The sequence below is a fragment of the Archocentrus centrarchus genome, chromosome 21 (assembly GCF_007364275.1).
Source record: "Archocentrus centrarchus isolate MPI-CPG fArcCen1 chromosome 21, fArcCen1, whole genome shotgun sequence".
NCBI classification, from domain to species: Eukaryota; Metazoa; Chordata; class Actinopteri; order Cichliformes; family Cichlidae; genus Archocentrus; species Archocentrus centrarchus.
In genome coordinates, this window is record NC_044366.1 from 42,691 (window position 1) to 62,965 (window position 20,275).

At 43.0% G+C, this 20,275-nt stretch overlaps 1 protein-coding gene across 1 annotated transcript in view; it reads left to right on the forward strand.

Annotated features, from left to right (window-relative positions):
• Window positions 1-20,275, forward strand: part of arhgap15 (Rho GTPase activating protein 15) — a 65,555-nt gene that overhangs the window by 22,038 nt on the left and 23,242 nt on the right. Inside the window, exons 2-6 of the mRNA XM_030757500.1 lie at window positions 6,408-6,579; window positions 6,648-6,719; window positions 14,773-14,913; window positions 15,020-15,109; window positions 15,212-15,310. Coding sequence (XP_030613360.1) covers window positions 6,408-6,579; window positions 6,648-6,719; window positions 14,773-14,913; window positions 15,020-15,109; window positions 15,212-15,310 — 574 coding nt within the window. The remainder of the gene's footprint in view (window positions 1-6,407; window positions 6,580-6,647; window positions 6,720-14,772; window positions 14,914-15,019; window positions 15,110-15,211; window positions 15,311-20,275) is intronic.

The window sequence follows — 20,275 nt, forward strand, 5'->3', positions numbered from 1 at the left end:
CAGATAATCACGAGGAAATATTACCGGGGTTTGACCACAACACAGCAGAAATGACAGGAAAACTGGATACTACTGTAGTGGATGCACATGAAAGGAGTCCTACTGCTTGACCATTCCACTTAAATTTTCGCTAGCTTCGTTGAGCTAGCTAACTTTGACACGAAGCCCAGCATAACTTTTCAGAGTACTACCCATGGTAGCACGAAAAAATACTATAACATTTTTTCAACTATTTATTCGGCAAGTTCAAATAAGACCAACATGTTACCATTGCATTAAACAAATTAAAAGTACTTACGGAAGTGGCTGTTACAGACGATGCAGCCTCCATCTTTGCCTCCTTTGTTAACTTAGTCCGCAAGGCGGGAAAGACTTCCTCCAATGAGAAGAGATCTGTTGGTTTAATCCCGCCCATTTATGCTGCCTTGATGTTGCTCCTTGCTTGGCAGTCTGGTGTAATCAGCTAACCCTTTCTTCGCTCCTAACCATTCTGATACTTTACTATTATTATATTTACTGTGAATATATTATATTATTGTGAATATTCAAGAATCCTCTGGATATTTTATTGACAAACAGAAAGTAAGCATGTATTAAAATTATGTAAAAAATCCTAATACATTAAATTAATGGAATGTGTTTAATATATTACTCATTAAAATGAGTAGCAAATATGCTTACTTCTTGTATTTCTCTATGTTTAATTATTCCCCAAAGGAAAATATTGTTTGTGCTGCATCATTTATGAAAGTGATTAAATCCCGTTACAATACAGTAATAATGATACTAGAAAATTTGAGTTAGGGTAAAAAGTTATAAATAAAAAAAAAACAGAAAAAAAATACCAGTTGTTTTCACTGAGAGGAATTATGCCATCTGATGGCAGGAGGGAGTAAGGTATATCTGAAAAACACAAACATGTGTTGAACTATTCGACACATACTGTGTGTTATACGTTTTGTTGCCATTTTAACACATTGTGTGTTAAAATTAACACAAAATGTGCTTTAAATGTAATAACACATATTTTGTGTTATTTTTTAACACATCTCTTATAAGAGTGTACCCAGAGGCTTTTCTAATTCTCAACAGCCTGGAAGCATTTTTATATAAGTGTTAATAACATGCTGTCAATTGTGGTTGTGTTGTTGTGTGTGTTGTTCTTATGACTTTTTATATGATCTTTTATTGTTTATTTAGTATTTATTGATTAATTTTTTTGTATCATATTGTGTGTATGTTTTTAACGATGCGTGGGTTTTAACCGAAACAAATTCCTATCAGCTTGTTGAGAAGGCAATAAATTATTGAATCTTGAATCTTATGTCTGTGGGTGTTATGTTTGTTGTAGTTGTGTGTGCATGTATCGGTGATGTTTGTTGTCTTTTGTATGCATGTGTGTGTGTGTGTGTGTGTGTGTGTGTGTGTGTGTGTGTGTGTGTGTTGTACTTGTCTGCAGTGTGGGTGGTAGGTGCTGGCCTTGGGCATGGTGGTGCCCTGGGGGTGTGGCCACTTCAGGCCCTGGACCTGCCTTCCCTGTTCTGCGGCTCGGTGTAAGGAACTGGAGTGTTTAGTGAGCCAGTAGTTAGCTGGCTCTCTACTTCCAGGGGGTAGTCTTCTACCTCCCGGTCATATATATCCTGGCCCTTCCCCTTCTCCCACTCAATCAAATATCACATCACACACACGTAGGGTTTTGGGGGAGGGGGACTCGTGCCGCAGTGAGTAGGGCCACTTCCTTGGCTCTGCTCGCTGTGCTGCATGATGTACCACTCCTCCTTTTTAATTATATCATACATCTCACAACACGTCATGGTACACATAGGGCCTTGGGGGACAGGCGTGTCACACAGTGTTTGGTGGGTGGAGCTGCTGAGGTGGCCCCACCTGTCTGTTCACTGCTGCCTGCTCCTCAATTTTATTTACATCTTGGACATTGAGGGCCTTTGGGGGGTGGATGGGTGCTGTTACTCTGTGCTCATGTTACATCTGTCCCTCCAATTTTAATAGAACTGTAGCTTTCACACAGTCAAACACATTCCTCCCACCACGCACCACTCACATACACCAAACTAGGGGTGGGACTCGATTAAAAAAATTAATCGAATTAATTACAAGCTTTGTAATTAATCGAAATTAATCACATTTTAATCGCATTTCAATATTTAACATGATAAATATTAATTTAAGTTTAGTTGATGAATGAATCAGTATACATAAGCTTAAACTTCAAGATTTTGTTTATTTTCCCACCAGTCTACTACACAGACCAACGAAGGGTGGAAGTGCTCCTGTGATAAGCAAACTCCTGAAATTAAAGTTAAGCATCATAACTGGATAGTTTTATTCAACATTAATGTCTCACTTGTTATAATGGAAATTAATCATTAGTTCAGCTGTATTCCTTGATGTTGAAATGTGTTATGCTTGTTTTAACAGCTTATTTTGAATTAAAGACTTAAAATGAAACCACAAAAAGGAGAAAACATTCATTCTCAGTTTAACAGCTGCTTTTACACAGCTGTGCTTCGCACTCACGGTTGCTAGGCGACATGAGCTACGCAGAGGTGACGGCAGGTGACGCTGATATGAAGGCTAGCTGCTCACTTCCGGCCTTTGTGGGCTGCGAAAGACGTGGGCCGGGTCCTTCGCAGGATGCAGCCCCTAATTTGGACATTGTGCGTTGATATAATCTGTATGCCTGGAACTCGTGCACTGAGAAACGTTCCACGGTGCAAAGTGCGATTAAAATGCGTTAAAAATTTTAACGCGTTAATTTCCCTGTAATTAATTAATCAAATGCTGTCGAAGTTCCGGCAGAACTTCGACAGCATTCCGAGGGAGGCTGAGGACATTGAGTCCGAATGGACCATGTTCCGCACCTCCATTGTTGAGGCTGCTGCTCAGAGCTGTGGCTGCAAGGTGGTTGGTGCCTGTCGTGGTGGTAACCCCTGAACCAGATGGTGGTCACCGGAGGTGAAGGGAGCCATCAAGCTGAAGAAAGAGTCCTATCGGGCGTGGTTAGCCTGTGGGACTCCGGAGGCAGCTGACAGGTATCGACAGGCCAAGCGGAATGCAGCTCGGGTAGTGGCCAAAGCAAAAACTCGGGTGTGGGAGGAGTTTGGTGAGGCTATGGAAAAAGACTTTCGGACGGCATCGAAGCGATTCTGGCAAACCGTCAGGTGACTCAGGAGGGGAAAGCAGTGCTTCACTCACACTGTTTATAGTGCGGGGGGGGTGCTGCTGACTTCAACTGAGGCTATAGTCGGACGGTGGAAGGAATACTTCGAGGACCTTCTGAATCCCACTGACACGCCTTCTGTAGTGGAAGCAGAGTCTGGGGATGAGGGGGATGACTTGACCATCACTGGGGGTGAGGTCACTGAGGTAGTTAAACAACTCCTTGGTGGCAGAGCCCCTGGGGTGGACGAGATTCGCCCTGAGTTCCTGAAGGCTCTGGATGTTGTAGGGCTGTCTTGGTTGACACGCCTCTGCAACATCGCGTGGAGATCTGGGGCAGTGCCATTGGATTAACAGACCGGGGTGGTGGTCCCCATCTTTAAGAAGGGAGACCGGAGGGTGTGCTCCAACTTTCGGGGGATCACACTCCTCAGCCTCCCCGGTAAGGTCTATGCCAGGGTGCTGGAAAGGAGGGTGCGTCCGTTAGTCGAACCTCGGATTCAGGAGGAACAATGCGGTTTTCGTCCTGGTCGTGGAACGCTGGACCAGCTCTTTATCCTCTCAAGGATATTCGAGTGTGCGTGGGAGTTTGCCCAACCAGTCTACATGTGCTTTGTGGACTTGGAGAAGGCATTCGACCGTGTTCCTCGGGGTGTTCTTTGGGAGGTTCTGCGGGAGTATGGGGTGTCTGGCCCATTGTTGCGGGCCATTCAGTCCTTGTACAACCACAGTGAGAGCTTGGTCCGTATAGCCGGTAATAAGTCGGATTCGTTTCCTGTGGGTGTTGGACTCCGTCAGGGCTGCCCTTTGTCACCGATTCTGTTCATAATTTTTATGGACAGAATTTCTAGGCGTAGCCAGGTGGCGGAAGGCTTCTTCCTTGGTGGCCTCAGAGTCTCATCTCTGCTTTTTGCAGATGATGCGGTTCTGTTGGCTTCATCAGGGGGGGGCCTCCAGCTCGCAGTGGAACGGTTCGCAGCCGAGTGCGAAGCGGCTGGCATGAGAATCAGCACCTCTAAGTCTGAGGCCATGGTCCTCAGCCGGAAAAGGGTGGAGTGCCATCTCCGGCTCAGGAACGAGTTCTTGCCTCAAGTGGAGGAGTTTAAGTATCTCGGGGTCTTGTTCACGAGTGATGGGCGAAGGGAACGGGAGATCGACAGGCGGATCGGGGCTGCTTCTGCAGTGATGCGGACGCTGCACCGGTCCGTCGTGGTGAAGAGGGAGCTTAGCGTAAAAGCGAAGCTCTCGATTTACCGGTCGATCTACGTTCCTACCCTCACCTATGGTCACGAGCTTTGGGTAGTGACCGAAAGAATAAGATCGCGAATACAAGCGGCAGAAATGAGTTTCCTTCGAAGGGTGGCTGGCCTCTCCCTTAGAGATAAGGTGAGGAGTGCGGCCATCCGGGAGGGGCTCAGAGTAGAGCCGCTGCTCCTCCACATCGAAAGGAGCCAGTTGAGGTGGCTCGGGCATCTGATTAGGATGCCTCCTGGCCGCCTCCTGGGTGAGGTGTCCCGGGCATGTCCCACCGGGAAGAGGCCCCGTGGTAGACCCAGGACACACTGGAGAGATTATGTATCTCGGCTGGCCTGGGAACGCCTTGGGGTCCCTCCGGATGAGCTGGAGGAGGTGGCTGGGGAGAGGGAAGCTTGGGCTTCTCTGCTTAGGCTTCTGCCCCCGCGACCCGGCCCCGGATAAGCGGAAGAAAATGGATGGATGGATGGATAATTAATCAAAATTAACACGTTAAAGTCCCACCCCTACACCAAACACATCACCTCAAACATGTTGACTGGGAGGAGGGGGTGGGTGGGTCTTCCCACACTCCGGTTTCATGCACCCTGACTGAGGTACACTCACATACACCAAACACATCACCCCAAACATGTTGAGTGGTTCGGGGATGGGTTGGCTGCTTCCCTGGGGTGCTGCTGGCTCTGTGCTGGTACCCGCTCGCCCAGACTTAGTGTTCATGTAATGTCCGTGTGTGTGTGCATGAGTGTGACTGCCATATATGTATGTTTGTGTGTGTGTCTGTGCGCAGGCATGCGTGAGTGTGTGCATATGGGCAATTGGCCCTGGGTCTGTAGCTTACTGAACCTTGGCTCCTGTGAGACATGGCTGTGGAGGGCGGGAGTGACCCCTCCGTACTACTCCCCGCTGCTCCCCACTGGTTATCACTGCCACCCCTGGGGTGTGGGTGCCTGTGGGTCCCAGGGTGCATGGCCGGATGACTTTTAGCCAGCTCCCCTGGTGATTGTGGCCTGGGAGTGGCTCGGGCCTCTTTGGCATGGGGGGGCCTTGCTGGGTTTCGGGCGGTTCTCGGGTGCCTGGGGACTCAGGGCCTTGGAGCCGCATTCTCGGCTCCTGCTGGAGGGGTTTGCCTGCAGCGGGGTGGGCTGCTCATTGCCTCTGGCTCTCTGGGCTCTTTCCCTTTGACTGTGGGGGCTCTGTCTGAGGTCTCCCTCCTTCCTCCTCTGGGGTGTGCATGCGGTTCCCATCGAAATGTGCGCCCTCGGGTCTTCTGGGCTCCTGGTGGGCCATGGATTGCCCGGGTCCCCAGAGTCATTCCCTGTTTGCCTCGGGATCCTGAGGGGCATGATTGTGCTTCTTGCCCTCATTACTGAGTACGTTCCACAACAGAGGCATGCGCACACACACACACACACACACACACACACACACGTTAGCACAAACCACAGCTAGATTGTTTGTATGTGTATATGCATGTGTATAGACATGTGAATATGTGTATGTTTGTGTATCTACGTTTCTCTATTTTTCTCCCTTTTTTTATTTCCCTCCCTCTTTCTTTTTATCCCTCTTCCTACCCCCTCCTTCTTGCCTGTCAGGCCCGGCATGAATAAATAAAATAAAAATAAAAATACAAACATTAATAAGAGTAGCCAATAGAACACTTATAGAGCTGTTCTTGTAAAAGCAAATATGTTTGTCACACCAGTGCATTCAGATCATCATTCTGATTGCAAAAACTGCTGGACATGATGGCTTGAAAAAAAATAAATAAAGTATAAACATACTATGGACATTTTTCCTGTGAAAGGGGTTACTCTCACTACCTGTTGAAACTTTTTTGTGAAACTGAATTTAGTATCATACATTTTCTCTAAATGCAGAATGTTTAAGAACATAGCATATTAAATCCACAGACATCAGAATTAAACTATGAAATGCTATAAATGCCTTTTTTTGTCTTTCATACATAGAATCACAAACCTACAGACTACTGTGAAGGCACCGGTGATTCAGGCTCCACAGCGCAGCACAGCAGTGCAGGGTTCTGTGCAGATGCGCATTAAGAACTCACAGAGCTCTGGAGACCGTCTGAGTCAGTCCAAGTCAATGGTGCTGCAGGAGTCTGACCTTCCCCAGAAACCTGTATGTAGATCACAAAGAACCACCAGCCTACAAGACACTTCTGTTTTTAATCAACATTTCTTTTTCAGATCTCTCGCCATCGCAGGAATCAGTCTCAGCACAATGTTGTCATTGCAGGAGCTGCTACATTTGAAACTCTGGTAACTAGAACCCATAAATAATCACATTACTCCTGTTTTTTTTTTGTTTTTTTTTTAAAGCTATTCTTTTAATTTAGTTTATTATTGTAATATACAGACAACAATGGCACATCACTACTGGCAATGAAATTCTTAGGCTCAGGCCCCTCAATATAAAACCAGAGTAATATTACACATAAACTAACACTTTAATAAAATATAAGTAGACTATATAACAGAAGACTATAAAAGACTATATACAGATAGTGTAAGTATAGAAATAAAATATAGAGTACAAAAAACTAATACTGTAGCAGCAGGTTCCCCCTTCATAGATTTAATTTAATCTCATTTCTCCATATCTTTCTCCCTTCACCTTTCCTTTTTATTACATTATGTTACTGTGTTATTTTGCTTTTTGTCATGTGAATCAAAGACTGATTTTAACACAGAGGGTATAAAATAATTAAGGAGAAAAGAGATCAGTTTCCCATATAAATCAGTAAATGTTTGAATGGTTAGGATCATTTTATTCAGGAATGGCATGAAAATACAAACTGGGATTGCTGTGGAGGGCGGGACCAATACACTGAACTCAATTCTGCTAAATGATATTATCTCTTTAAAAACTGCTGCTGGTAAGAGCCAGTGTTACAATTAGGCAACAAGACATGAAACAGGCATAGCAAAAATGCCAGCATTTCATTAGCGTTTAATCTGCATTCTCAAGAACAATTGAGAACAAGCTGTGCACTTATACAAAGTGCTGTTGTTATTCTTCTTGTAGTTTAATGAGTTCATCTGCTGTTTTTCAGTTCTTCAATTGTTCAATCACAGAAATCTAGTCTGTTTTGGGCTTGAACAACTGCATTAAAGTCAGGTACAGTGTTATAGAAAGGATCTGAATCTGGATTTGTTAAAACTTTATCACTTAGAATGTTTGTTAACACAGAAAAGTAGAGTCAACATTTTCTGCTTATGTCATTTTATGTGCGAAAGGTTCTCCTTTTTTGAGAGAAGAATAGAAATCCAGCAGCCTGTGACTAAGGGTGTAATTATCATAGAATTAAATGGGATGTGCAAGAATGTCTTAAAGACATAAAGGCCTGCATGATCTATAATTTCCTGCTTCTAAATTCAGATAAAACTGCAAACCTTGGAAACATGGTGTTTAATCAAATACTTACTCTGGATGGCATTAAGTTGGCCTCCAGTAACACTGTAAGGAATCTTGGAGTCATTTTTGCTCAGGATATGTCATTTAATGCATATATTAAATGAATATGTAGGACTGCAATATTTCTAAAATGTTGTTGAAATGCTGAAAAGCTAATTCACGCATTTATTACTTCGAGGATGCACTATTGTAATTCATTATTATCAGGCTGTCCTAAAAGCTCCCTGAAAAGCCTTCATCTGATCCAAAATGCTGCAGCTAGAGTACTGACAGGGACTAGAAAGAGAGAGCAGATTTCTCCCATATTGACTTCTCTTCATTGGCTCCCTGTTAAATCCCAGGATACTTAAGAGTGGAATGGGAGGCAGAGCCTTCAGCTTTCAGGCTCCTCTACTGTGGAACTAGCTCACAATTTGGATTCAGGAGACAGACACCCTCTCTATTTTTAAGATTAGGGTTAAAACCTCTCTTCTTATAGTTAGGGCTGGATCAGGTGACCCTGAACCATACCTTAGTTATGCTGCAATAAGGCCTATTGCAGCATAACTAAGCAGCCAGCAGCCTCTTAAGGCTGCTGGTGGGATTCCCATGATGCACTGCGTGTTTCTTTTTATTGACCACTTTTTACTCGCTTATACTCAACTCTGCATTTAATAGTCAATATTAATAATATTTTAGTTATTAATCTCTGGCTCTCTTCCACAGTGTCTTTTGTCCTGTCTCTCTCTCCTCAGCCCCAACCAGTCACAGCAGATGGCTGCCCCTCCCTGAGCCTAGTTCTACTGGAAGTTTTTTCCTGTTAAAAGGGAGTTTTTCCTTCCCACTTTTGCCAAGTCCTTGCTCATAGGGAGTCATTTTGACTGTTGGGGTTTCTCTGTATTATTGTAGGGTCTTTACCCACAGTACAAAGCACCTTGAGGCGACTGTTTGTTGTGATTTGGCGGTATATAAATAAAACTGAATTGAATTGAAAATTGTTTTTCTATATAAATATAGTCCAGTTTTTATTTCAAGTCTAGTAGAATGGTTACCTACTCTGTTAACAGCTAAAAAAAAAAAGTACCTAAGGGTATCAATAAAATCTGAACAATTAAATTTATACAAGAACAAGGCAGTAGCGACTGAAGTTTTTACAGGCAATAAGTAATTTTCAGGTATTCAGCTTGGATTTTCACAGTAAGCAAGGAAGTAAGTAAGTAAATTTTATTTATTTAGCACTTTTCACAGACAGTAGTCACAAAGCACTGTACATGGTAAATGCAAAACAAAACCATGACAGTAATTAAACACGTAATAGCTACAAACTAAAATTTCAATTAAAAAAATCTCAGCAGAAGGCCTTTTTAAAAAGAAAAGTTTTTAACTCCTTTTTAAATGAAACCCCAGAGTCTGAGCATAGATGTAGAGGTAGACTGTTCCACAGCCTTGGTGCCACTGACTGAAAGGCTCTGTCCCCCCTAGTCTTTAGTAGTGTGTGGGGAACAACTAACAAATTCTGAGCCTGTGAACAAAGACAGCAAGAAGCAGTATATTTTATGAGACACTGGTAAATATAATCTGGAGCCTGGCTTTTTAATGTGCTGTATGTGACTGCGAGAATTTTAAAACAAATCTTAGAATCGATTGATTATACATTCCTTGCATTGGTTCCCAGAGTAATATGAGCTTGCTTGCTAGAATGTGTTAATAATCTGTCTGCAGCATTTTGTATTGCTTGGACACATGAAAGAGATGATTTTTACAAGCCAGTAAACAGGGCATTGCAATAATCTAAATGCAAAGACACAAATACATGGATAATTTTTCCAGATCAGCCTTGGAGACCACATGTTGTAATTTAGAAATGGTCCTTAAATGAAAGAAGCAGGAACGAGACAAAGATCTTACATGCGAGTCAATGCTCAAAGAGGAATCAAATATTACACTAAGATTACTGGACTTAGCGTTAGGACAAAAAGAGGCAAGAGCCTGACTGATTTTTGGATATAGATCAGGAGGAGCTATAATCATAATCTCAGTCTTATTAGCATTTAAAACAAGGTAATTACTGGAGAGCCACTCACTGATCCGGGTTAAACACTGGACTAGAGTGGACAACCTATCCAGCTCTTGGGGCTTAAAAGACAAATACAGCTGAATGTCCTCAGCATATAAATGGTAAGAAATTACCTTAAAATATTGAATGATGCAAGCTAAAGGCAGCAAGAAAATAATAATGGACCCAGGATTGAATCCCGTGGGATCTGTTGGGAAATCAGGATTCCTCCGTCCCGTTCCCTCTTGGGTCCATTGATAAAGGAAGGTAAAAGTCAGACTTTCAGTTTCATTCTTAAAATTTATTAATCACCACACATAACACATGAAGGCCAAAAATAATGCAGAATTAAACAAGCATGCTTGGAGATTGCAGAACAATATTCCCTTACCGCGTTTACACTTTCTCCATCCCAGATGGACCCCTGCAATCTGTCTGTCTGTTTGCGCCTCCCTTTTTTATGCCCCTGGGAACATGCCCTTATAAGGAATTGTTTTCCCTTGCGGCCAACTTTCCGCCAGTTATACGACCCCCACTGCTCCCCTGTCAGCTGTATGCAGTGGGAGAAATACTCCCCTTTAGACTTCTTAATCTTCTTTCCCTGATCAGAATAGTGCACCTCCACAATGAGCCTTAAATTTCATAAATCCGCAATAATCAATTCCCTCAGACCCCATAATTTAGGGAAGCAATAGTGGACTGAATTTGCTGGTCCTAACAGAGAGCATCCTATTTCATAAATAAGAGGAAAACCAGTCTAATGCTTAAGCAAAATGTTATGATCAATGGTATCAAAGGCTGCACTGAGATCAAGTAAAATGATGACAGAACAATTCCCTGCATCAGAAGCCATTAAAACATCATTGTAGACTTTCAAAAGAGCAGACTTGGTAAAGTACTGCTTTCGAAAGCCAGACTGAAAAGAAATGAAAATCTGTAAATTGGATAGTAAAGATTTGAATTGACTAGCTACAATTTTCTCTAATAATTTACTAACAAATGGCAGTTTAGAAATAGGTCGATAATTACCTAAAGAGCTAGTATCAAGGTTAGGCTTCTTTAATAGAATTACCTCAGCATGTTTAAAATACAGTGGAATACAACCTTGCATCAGTGAATCAGAAGAATTTTGGTAAATTAAATTACCAAAATTTACCAAAGAATTTATTGTCATTGTATGTCAAACATACAACAAAATTATGTTCCAAAAAACCCATCCAAGAGAAGACAAACAAATCAAACAAAAAGGAGAGAGAAGTGTCTGCAGCCTTGCAGCCATCAAAGTTGTTTATGATTGACAACAATTTAGGACCAGTAGTGGTGAGAGTCTCAAGCAGGATAGAAGGAGATAATATCTCAAAGGAGCATGGTGAGGGTTTCATCTTGCCAATTACTGTAACTAAGTCATTTTTGTGTGATACACTGTTCAAAAAGTGACTGTAAAATTTACAGTAAATTACTGGCAACAGGGTTGCCAGCCAGTTACTGTAATTTTTACAGTAACCCTACTGTAATTCTATTACAATTTTACTGTAATTTCGTTACAGTTTTACTGTGATTTTATTACAATTTTACTGTAATTTTATCACAATTTTACAGTAATTCTATTACAGGGTTACTGTAATTTCATTACATTTTTGATGTAATAAAATTACAGTAATCCTGTGCTAGAATTACAACGAAAGTTATTTCATTTTACAGTAGTTTAAGAGGCACCATGAACTGTAATTTCAACAGTAACTGAACTTGGCATACTTTGGATATTGCTAGCTGTTAAAAGTTAAAATGTCAACTTGTAATTTAATTTACCAAACTCTCAATAAATATTAGTGATTTTTTCTAATTTCAAGCAAATAAAAAAAACAATATATTTTAAAATTACTTTAATTTATTGTCAATTTGAAACAGACAAACTGAAGGACAACAAAATATGACATGTTTTGCAACAGCAACATTTGCTTTTTACATACAAGTCAAAAAAGTTTTGCAACCAAAGTGTAAAATTACTCTGACAAGATTTGATCTAAAAACAATATGAATTGATGCATTTTTTAAATGCATAACCCCCATGGTAATATTACATTGTATATAACAACTTAAATAACCTTTAAAATAAAAGTGCCAAAGGGTCAAAATTTCCAAACAAACTGCCTGTCAAACAAAGGCATAACAATGTTTAACAAGTTTTTTTTTAATGTAAACCCTCCAGAGTCAAAACTCTAAATGTCTTTGTCCTTTTTCCCCCTTTGAAGGAAGGAAGGAAGGAATCCAGTACTGTCAAATATTGAAGTTACATATTTTTGAACACATAAGAACCCTAACAGTAACATCTTTAGCATTTGAGCTAGTTTAAAACTTAGTGAAGAGCCAAACCAAACCATCAAGAATAAGTGCTGTGTAGGGCTTAGTCCTGAACGCCTCCGAAATCATCAAAGGGTTGCTAGAAAATAAAGAAAGGGAAAATGTTTTATTTAACACATGAAATATACATATTTCATGTTAAACTGCATTTGTGTCAGTTAAAGACAGACAGAATGAGGAGGACAGATTTGGTGGACAGACACTCTTTCTCTGACCTTCCCTCATTGTAGCTGTTTTCCTGTCTGTCTGTTATGAATGGACAGGACAGACACAGAGATGGAGGCAGAGAAAGAGACAGACAGAAAGAGAGAGAGACCGTCAGAGAGAGAGACAGAAAAAGAGGGAAAGACAGAGAGTGCTTTTACTCTATCTGTCCTCCTCTCCATCTCATGGAGAGGAGGACAGATAGAGTAAAAAGCAAAGAGCACACAGAGAGAACAGACTGTGTATAAATGTGTAGTCTTACCATTTTAGAAGTTCCTCTGGTAGTCCATGAACTTGCAGAGGAGAGTCGAGACGTGTGGGTTCACTGCTGTCTTTTTCTTTTGCATGAGTCGTCCTGTCGCTTGTGAAGTTACTTTTCCTTTTGCAGCTTTTGTTCCCCTTTCAGGGTTGAGGCCTGTGAATCACTTAAAAACAGATGGGAGACATATAGCTCAGTGTTCAAAACTACCCTTTTCTTTATCTTAAGGTACATGTTGCCTTTTTAGATTAGATGCTTGTGAACTACTGTTTAGCAAAGGCATTACTGAATTAGTTCTCACCTTTGAAAAACCCCAGTGTGCATGTTGCCTCCTCTGGATACTCAAGGTTAAAAACATAGAAGGTGGCAAAAAGTGCTGCAAGACCAGCCTGTAACGTAGGTTGAACACCAGTGTTGCCAAGTCTGCTTATTATAAGCGACTTTGGGCTTGTTTTTTTCTAAAGTCGCTTGCAAATCTCGTGAGTTGCGGGTTGCGGTTTTTTTGGGCTTTTTTTTTGAACGTGAAGTTGCTTATTTTGGCTTGACTTTCTTTCAGAGTGAAACTCCTTGATTATCGCTCGGCACCCCGTAATAAAGCAAAAGACGAGTGGTAGGTAGTTAGTCCCTTCCAAGCCCCCGTTTCCTGTTTATCACTCCCGCACAAATTAACCGGGCATACACCCAAACAAACACTCATAACAGCCCAGAGTGAGGAGGCAGCATAAGAATGAGCTCCAGTAAGTGGGGAAAATATAGAAAAAAAAATATAATAAAGAGTGGGAGAAAGAGAGCGCACTTAAAAAATGGATCCGAGCTCAGATGGGAGACAGTGGCACAAAAAGTGGGTATGCACTATATGCAATGGATAGGGGCGCCAAAACGATGCGCCAAAATTATTTCTCTAGTCAGCATTTTCTGTATTTAACAGCTGTGCATATGAAATGATCAGTAACAGAGGAACGGCATTGATTAGGTACCCCTGTGCTTTTTCACCTCCCCTCCTCCTGTCCCCCCCTGGGCTAAAATTGTGTCCGCATACACCTTAGAAAGTAGCTGCGGTCCTACTGGGTGACGTACCAAAGGCATTCTGCAGATTTTGCAAGTGTGAAATATGTGCTCACCGTGCTGATTTAGTTCAACATGCTCATACAGTGAAGCACACACACACACACACACACACACACACACACACACACACACACACACACACACACACACACACACACACACAAACTATGCACCCTTCTCTTTTATGAGGCTAAGTACCATGGGTTGTACTGCTCCAAAACACAATGAGACAAAACAAAGAAGTGAGCTATACTACTATAGAGCTAAACTTTTTAAAAGCGGCCTCAGTTTTACTCAATGTTGTGGGTTGCCAGTTGGGCTTCTTTTGGGCTTGTTTTCATAGAGCTGGTTGCTTGTTTGCCACGTTGAGCCACAACTTTCCACAATTTCAAATGGCAGCCCGGGTGGTAGACATCAGGGAGAATGGAAACAAGTCCAGCCCTGACAAGTTGGTAGTGGCCCACAAAGGAAGATCCTGTATATCCCCTTCTCTCCAAAGCTGACGAAGCCACACAAGGAAACCAGCTCTACTTCCTCATCTCCTCTGATAAGGTCTCCTAAGTAAGAGCAAAGTGACCGGCAACAGTGGAAATACACGAGGAGCCGTACCCCGCTCCACCCTGTGTCATTGATTCTGGAGATTATTCATAACAGATTTGATCACCAGTAGTGAAATGCAATCATAGGGAGACAATTCCGGATGTAACAAAAACACTGATAAAGCATATAAAACGAAACTGTGGACAGAGGCACAGTCTAACAAAACCTGACTAACCACTGGAGTTAAAATAAAGGGTCTGAATACTTTAGTAATTATTTTATTTTAAAATGGATTAGATTTGAAGTCTAAAGATGTGTTCAGTTGGTAGTCTGAGTTTCTCATTCTCATTTTTTTAAAAAGTAGAGCATGAAGTGTATAAAATGTAAAAGTGTCTAAATACTTTTAAATTTCCTGTTTGTGTGTTTCCAGGTGGACATGAAAGGTGAAACAATGAATATGACTAAAATTTCAGAGAGTGGTAAGAAGCAAAGGAAGAACTGGTCTTCGGTTTGGACCATGCTGACCTCAGACCAGCTAATGTTTTATAAAGACAAACAGGAAACTGGACTGGTAAGAAAATATTTCATCACTGCTGTTAGTGATGATCTGCCCTCTAATTCTATAGTCCATCATATGTAGTTTATTTGATCTCTGACTTTGCTGTCTTTGTGCTCAGAAACCAGGAGGTAAGGCAGATGTGGTTCAGCTATGTGGAGCAGTTATTGAATGGAATACTGAGAAATCAAGCAGGAAAAATGTCTTTCAGGTAAACACATACTTGCTGCTGCTAGGAATGTGATGGCATATACTCTCTGGCAATTTAAAATAGTTGGTACATAAATTAACTCTTTTTTTTTATCTGTTTTAGATCACAACAAACACAGGAAGTGAGTACCTTGTCCAGGCTGACAGTTACTCTACTGCCAGCAAATGGTATGACGCCATCAAACAGACTGTCGACTCTTCAGTAAGAAGTCACCAACTTTTAAAATGACCACTTTCATCATCAGCAGTCTATTAATTGTTCATTATTTAGAAAGCAATTCTCTGTGCCCCCCCCCCCCCCCCCCCCCCCCCCCAAAAAAAAAATCAAAGATATTCAGATGTTGATCATACAAACATAAATATTCATTTTGATATTTCAAAAATGAAACCTGAAAATTTGACACACTCACCCTGTGGGCAAGCGGACTTTGTCCTCCAAGCTCTGGTCCTCTACTAGAGCCCTGGGAGCTTGAGGGTCCTGTGGAGTATCTTAGCTGTTCCTAAGACTGTGCTTTTCTGGACACAGATCTCAGATGTCATTCCTGGAATCTGTTGGAGCCACTCTCCTAGTTTGGGGGTCACTGCCCCAAGTGTTCCCATTACTATGATATGATTACTATGATGGCTCCTGTTCTTGCTTCTCTTCTTTCTTGGTTGTCTGCTGCCTGAGGTACTCAATAAGCACATGATCAGTTTTGGCTATCTTCCAAGCTGGGTATCTGATGACCATCAGGGTGTAGGTGTTGATTGCCCGGATCTTGTTCTTCCCATTCAGCTGATTCTTCAGGACTAGCCTACCTCTCTGCAGGTACTTTGTGATTGCAACTTTGCTAGCAGCCACTTCATGGTTCCCATTCACTTGTAAAATTCCAAGGTACATGTACCTATCTTCAATGTCTGCAATGTTGCCTTTTGGTAGTGCAATATGCTCAGTTCAGACTACCTTCTTTCTCTTAGTTACCATCTTATTACACTTCTCCAGTCCGAATGACATTCTGATGACATAGCTGTAGAGCCTAGTAGCATGAATCAGTCAATCGATGTCTTGTCCACTCGTGGCATACAGCTTGATGTCATCTATGTAGAGGAGGTGGCTAATGCTTGCTCCATTCCATAGTTGGTATCTGTAACCAGTCTTGATCTGTCTGAAGGGGCTCAGGCCTATGCAGAACAGCAGAGCGGAAAAGAGCATCTTCTTGGTAAATCCCACACCTGATAGTGACTTGTGCAATTGGCTTGAAGTTGGCCTCTAATGTTGTTCTGCAGGTTACTTGCTGCTGGGGGTACTTGGGTATCAAGACCATCCTGCTTTTGGTCAGCCATTGTGGGTGTGCCTTAGCCTCTAGCAGCTGGTTCGTTTGTGCTACCAGGAGCTCATGAAGTACAATTAGCTTCTTTAGCCAGTAGGTGTGACTTGTGTCAGGGCCTGGTGCTCTCCAGTTCTTCATTTGTGATGCTCTTTCTTGAATGACTGTTCTTAGATCCACAAGCCACTGAGCATTGGTGTTGTGTTGTCTCCCATACGCTCTTCCGGTGTTGCTCCATCTCAAGCCTTGGTGGAGGTGCTGTTCTCATTTTGTTCCCCTGCCACTGACAGTATAGCTTGGTTGGTTCAACTGGGCCAAGGAGAAGAAGGGCTGGACCATTGGCCAGTGGTCCAAGGTCCTCTTTTCCATTGAAAGTAAAGTGTGCCTTTCATTCGGGAATCAAGGTCCAAGGGTTTGGAGGAAGACAGGTGAGGAACAGAGCCCAAACTGCTTGAGGTCCAGTGTGAAATATCCACAGTCAGTCAGTCTACCAGAATGTTTTAGAGGACTTCATGATTCCTTCTACTGAGGATCTGTATGGAGATGCAGATTTCATCTTCCAGCATGACCTGGCACCTGCCCATGCCGCCAGAAGCACCAAAGTCTGGTTTGATGCCCATGCCATCACAGTGCTTGACTGGCCAGCCAACTCGCTGGACCTAAACCCCATTGAGAATCTATGGGGTATTCTCAAGAGGAAAATGAGGGCCACTAGACCCAACAACAGAGAAGAGCTGACAGCAAGCGTCAAGGAAATCTGGGCTTCCATAACTCCCAGGCAGTGCCACAGGCTGATTGGCTCAATGCCACGTTGCATCGAGGCAGTGATTCCCAGCCAAGTATTGAAGATTGACATATCATTTTGAAAGTACCATATTTTGATTGATTTGATGTGATCCTAATTTCCTTTTTTTCTGCAAAAACTGAGTAGTTTGGGCTGATTTCTCCACAGTATTCTAATTTTTTGAAATTCTGTTTTCGTGGGTTTTATGAGCTGGAACACCAAATTATGTAAAAATAAACAAATAAATACTTGAAATCGTTTAAAATGTGGGCCCTGAATCTATAATCTATGAAAGTTTAACTTTTTGATTGGTATTATGGAAATGAATCAACTTTTCCGTGATATTTTAATTTTTTGGAATGGGTCTATTACGGGCTTTGGAGCAGGAGGTTGGGGGTTCATATTCCTGAACAGAACACCAATGCTCAGTGGCTAGTGGATCTAAGAACAAACCACAGCAACCTCCCTGAACAGGATCCAGTAACCATCACAGTGGCAGACATCCAGGAAAGAGTCTAACAAATGAAGAGCTGGACAGCACCAGGGCCTGATATGATTCACACCTACTGGCTAAAGAAGCTAACTCCACTGCTAACACCTGGCAGCACAACCCTCTGCTAGAGGCTAGGACACACCCAGAATGGCTGACCGAAGGCCGGACAGTCCTGATCCCCAAGGACCCCCCAGAAAGGACTGGTTCCATCCAACTACCGGCCCATAACCTACCTCAGTACAACATGGAAACTCCTGTCAGGCATCATAGCAGCTAAGATGAGTAGGCATGTGGCTTAATACATGAGCGAGGCCCAGAAAGAGATAGGCAGAGAGACCAGGGAGCAAAACACCAGCTACTAGTAGATCAAGCAGTCACTCAAGACTGTGAGACCCGACTGACCAACCTGTGCACTGCCTGGATTGACTACAAGAAAGCCTATGACTCGGTGCCGCACACATGGATCCTGGAATGCCAAGAACTGTATAAGAGCCCTCATCAAGAACTCAATGGGTATGTGGAGAACGCTAGAGGCCAACTCCAAGCCCATCCCACAATTCAACATCAAGTGCGGGATTTACCAAGGAGATGCCCTGTCCCCACTGCTGTTCTGCATAGGCCTGAATCCCCTAAGCCTGATCATCCACAAGACTGGCAACAGATACCAACTACAGAATGGAGCAAGCATCAGCCACCTCCTGTACATGGATGACATCAAGCTGTATGCTAAGAGTGAATGAGATATTGATTCACTGATCCACACCACCAGGATCTACAGCTATGATATCGGAATGTCATTCGGACTGGAGAAGTGTAGTCGGATGGTAACAAAGAGAGGAAAAGTCGTCAGAACTGAGGGGATTACAGAAGGAAACATTGCAGACATTGAGGACAGCTACAAATAACTTGGAATCCCACAGGCAAATGGCAACCATGAAGAGGTCGCTAGGAAAGCTGCAACCTCCAAGTACCTGCAGAGAGTAAGGCAACTCCTGAAGATTCAACTGAATGGGAAGAACAAGATCCGGGCTATCAACACCTATGCCCTGCCAGTTGTCAGATACCCTGCTGGGATCCTAAGCTGGCCAAAGGAGGAGATGGAAGCCACTGATGTTAAGACAAGAAAGCTCCTTACCATGCATGGAGGGTTTCACCCCAAATCCAGCACCCTGAGACTGTACGCTAAGCAGAAGGAAGGTGGCCGAGGACTAGTGAGTGTCAGAACCACTATCCTAGATGAAACAATGAAGATCCATGAATACATTGGGAAGATGGCCACAAAGGATCATGTGCTTAGTGAGTACCGCAGGCAGCAGAAACCTGAGAAAGAAGAGGAGGAAGAAGAACAGGAACCATCATGGAAGGACAGACCTCTGTACAGCATGTACCACCAGTAGAAAGAAGAAGTGGCTGACATAGCGAAATCCTACCAATGGCTGAACAAAGCTGGACTGACAGACAGCACAGAGGCACTGATCATGGCAGCACAAGAGCAAGCTGTGAGCACAAGATCGATAGAGGCTGGGGTGTACCACACCAGGCAAGACCCCAGGCGCATGCTGTGCAGAGATGCCCCTGAGACAATCCAGCACATAACAGCAGGGTGCAAGATGCTAGCAGGCAGGGTATACATGGAACACCATAACCAAGTGGCCAGCATAGTATACAGTAACATCTGTGCTGAGTATGACCTGGAAGTCCCGAGGTCAAAATGGGACACGCTCCCAAGGGTGGTTGAGAACAACAGAGCTAAGATCCTGTGGGACTTCCAGATACAGACAGACAAACTTGTGATGGCTAACCAACCAGACATCATAGTGGTGGACAAACAAAAAAAAAACTTCATCAAACCAATCTTTCACCAGTCTTGCTGTGTGTATTGGTGCATTGTCATCCTGATACACGGCACCGCCTTCAGGATACAATGTTTGAACCATTGGATGCACATGGTCCTCCAGAATGGTTCGGTAGTCCTTGGCAGTGACGCGCCCATCTAGCACAAGTATTGGGCCAAGGGAATGCCATGATATGGCAGCCCAAACTATCACTGATCCACCCCCATGCTTCACTCTGGGCATGCAACAGTCTGGGTGGTACACTTCTTTGGGGCTTCTCCACACCGTAACTCTCCCGGATGTGGGGAAAACAGTAAAGGTGGACTCATCAGAGAACAATACATGTTTCACATTGTTCACAGCCCAAGATTTGCAATCCTTGCACTATTGAAACCGACGTTTGGCATTGGCACGAGTGACCAAAGGTTTGGCTATAGCAGCCCGGCCGTGTATTTTGACCCTGTGGAGCTCAGTTTTGGTGGAAACAAGAGAGTTGAGGTGCACATTTAATTCTGCTGTGATTTGGGCAGCCGTGGTTTTATGTTTTTTGGATACAATCCGGGTTAGCACCCGAACATCCCTTTCAGACAGCTTCCTCTTGCGTCCACAGTTAATCCTGTTGATGTGGTTCATCTTTCTTGGTGGTATGCTGACATTAGCCTGGATACCGTGGCTCTTGATACATCACAAAGACTTGCTGTCTTGGTCACAGATGTGCCAGCAAGGCATGCACCAACAATTTGTCCTC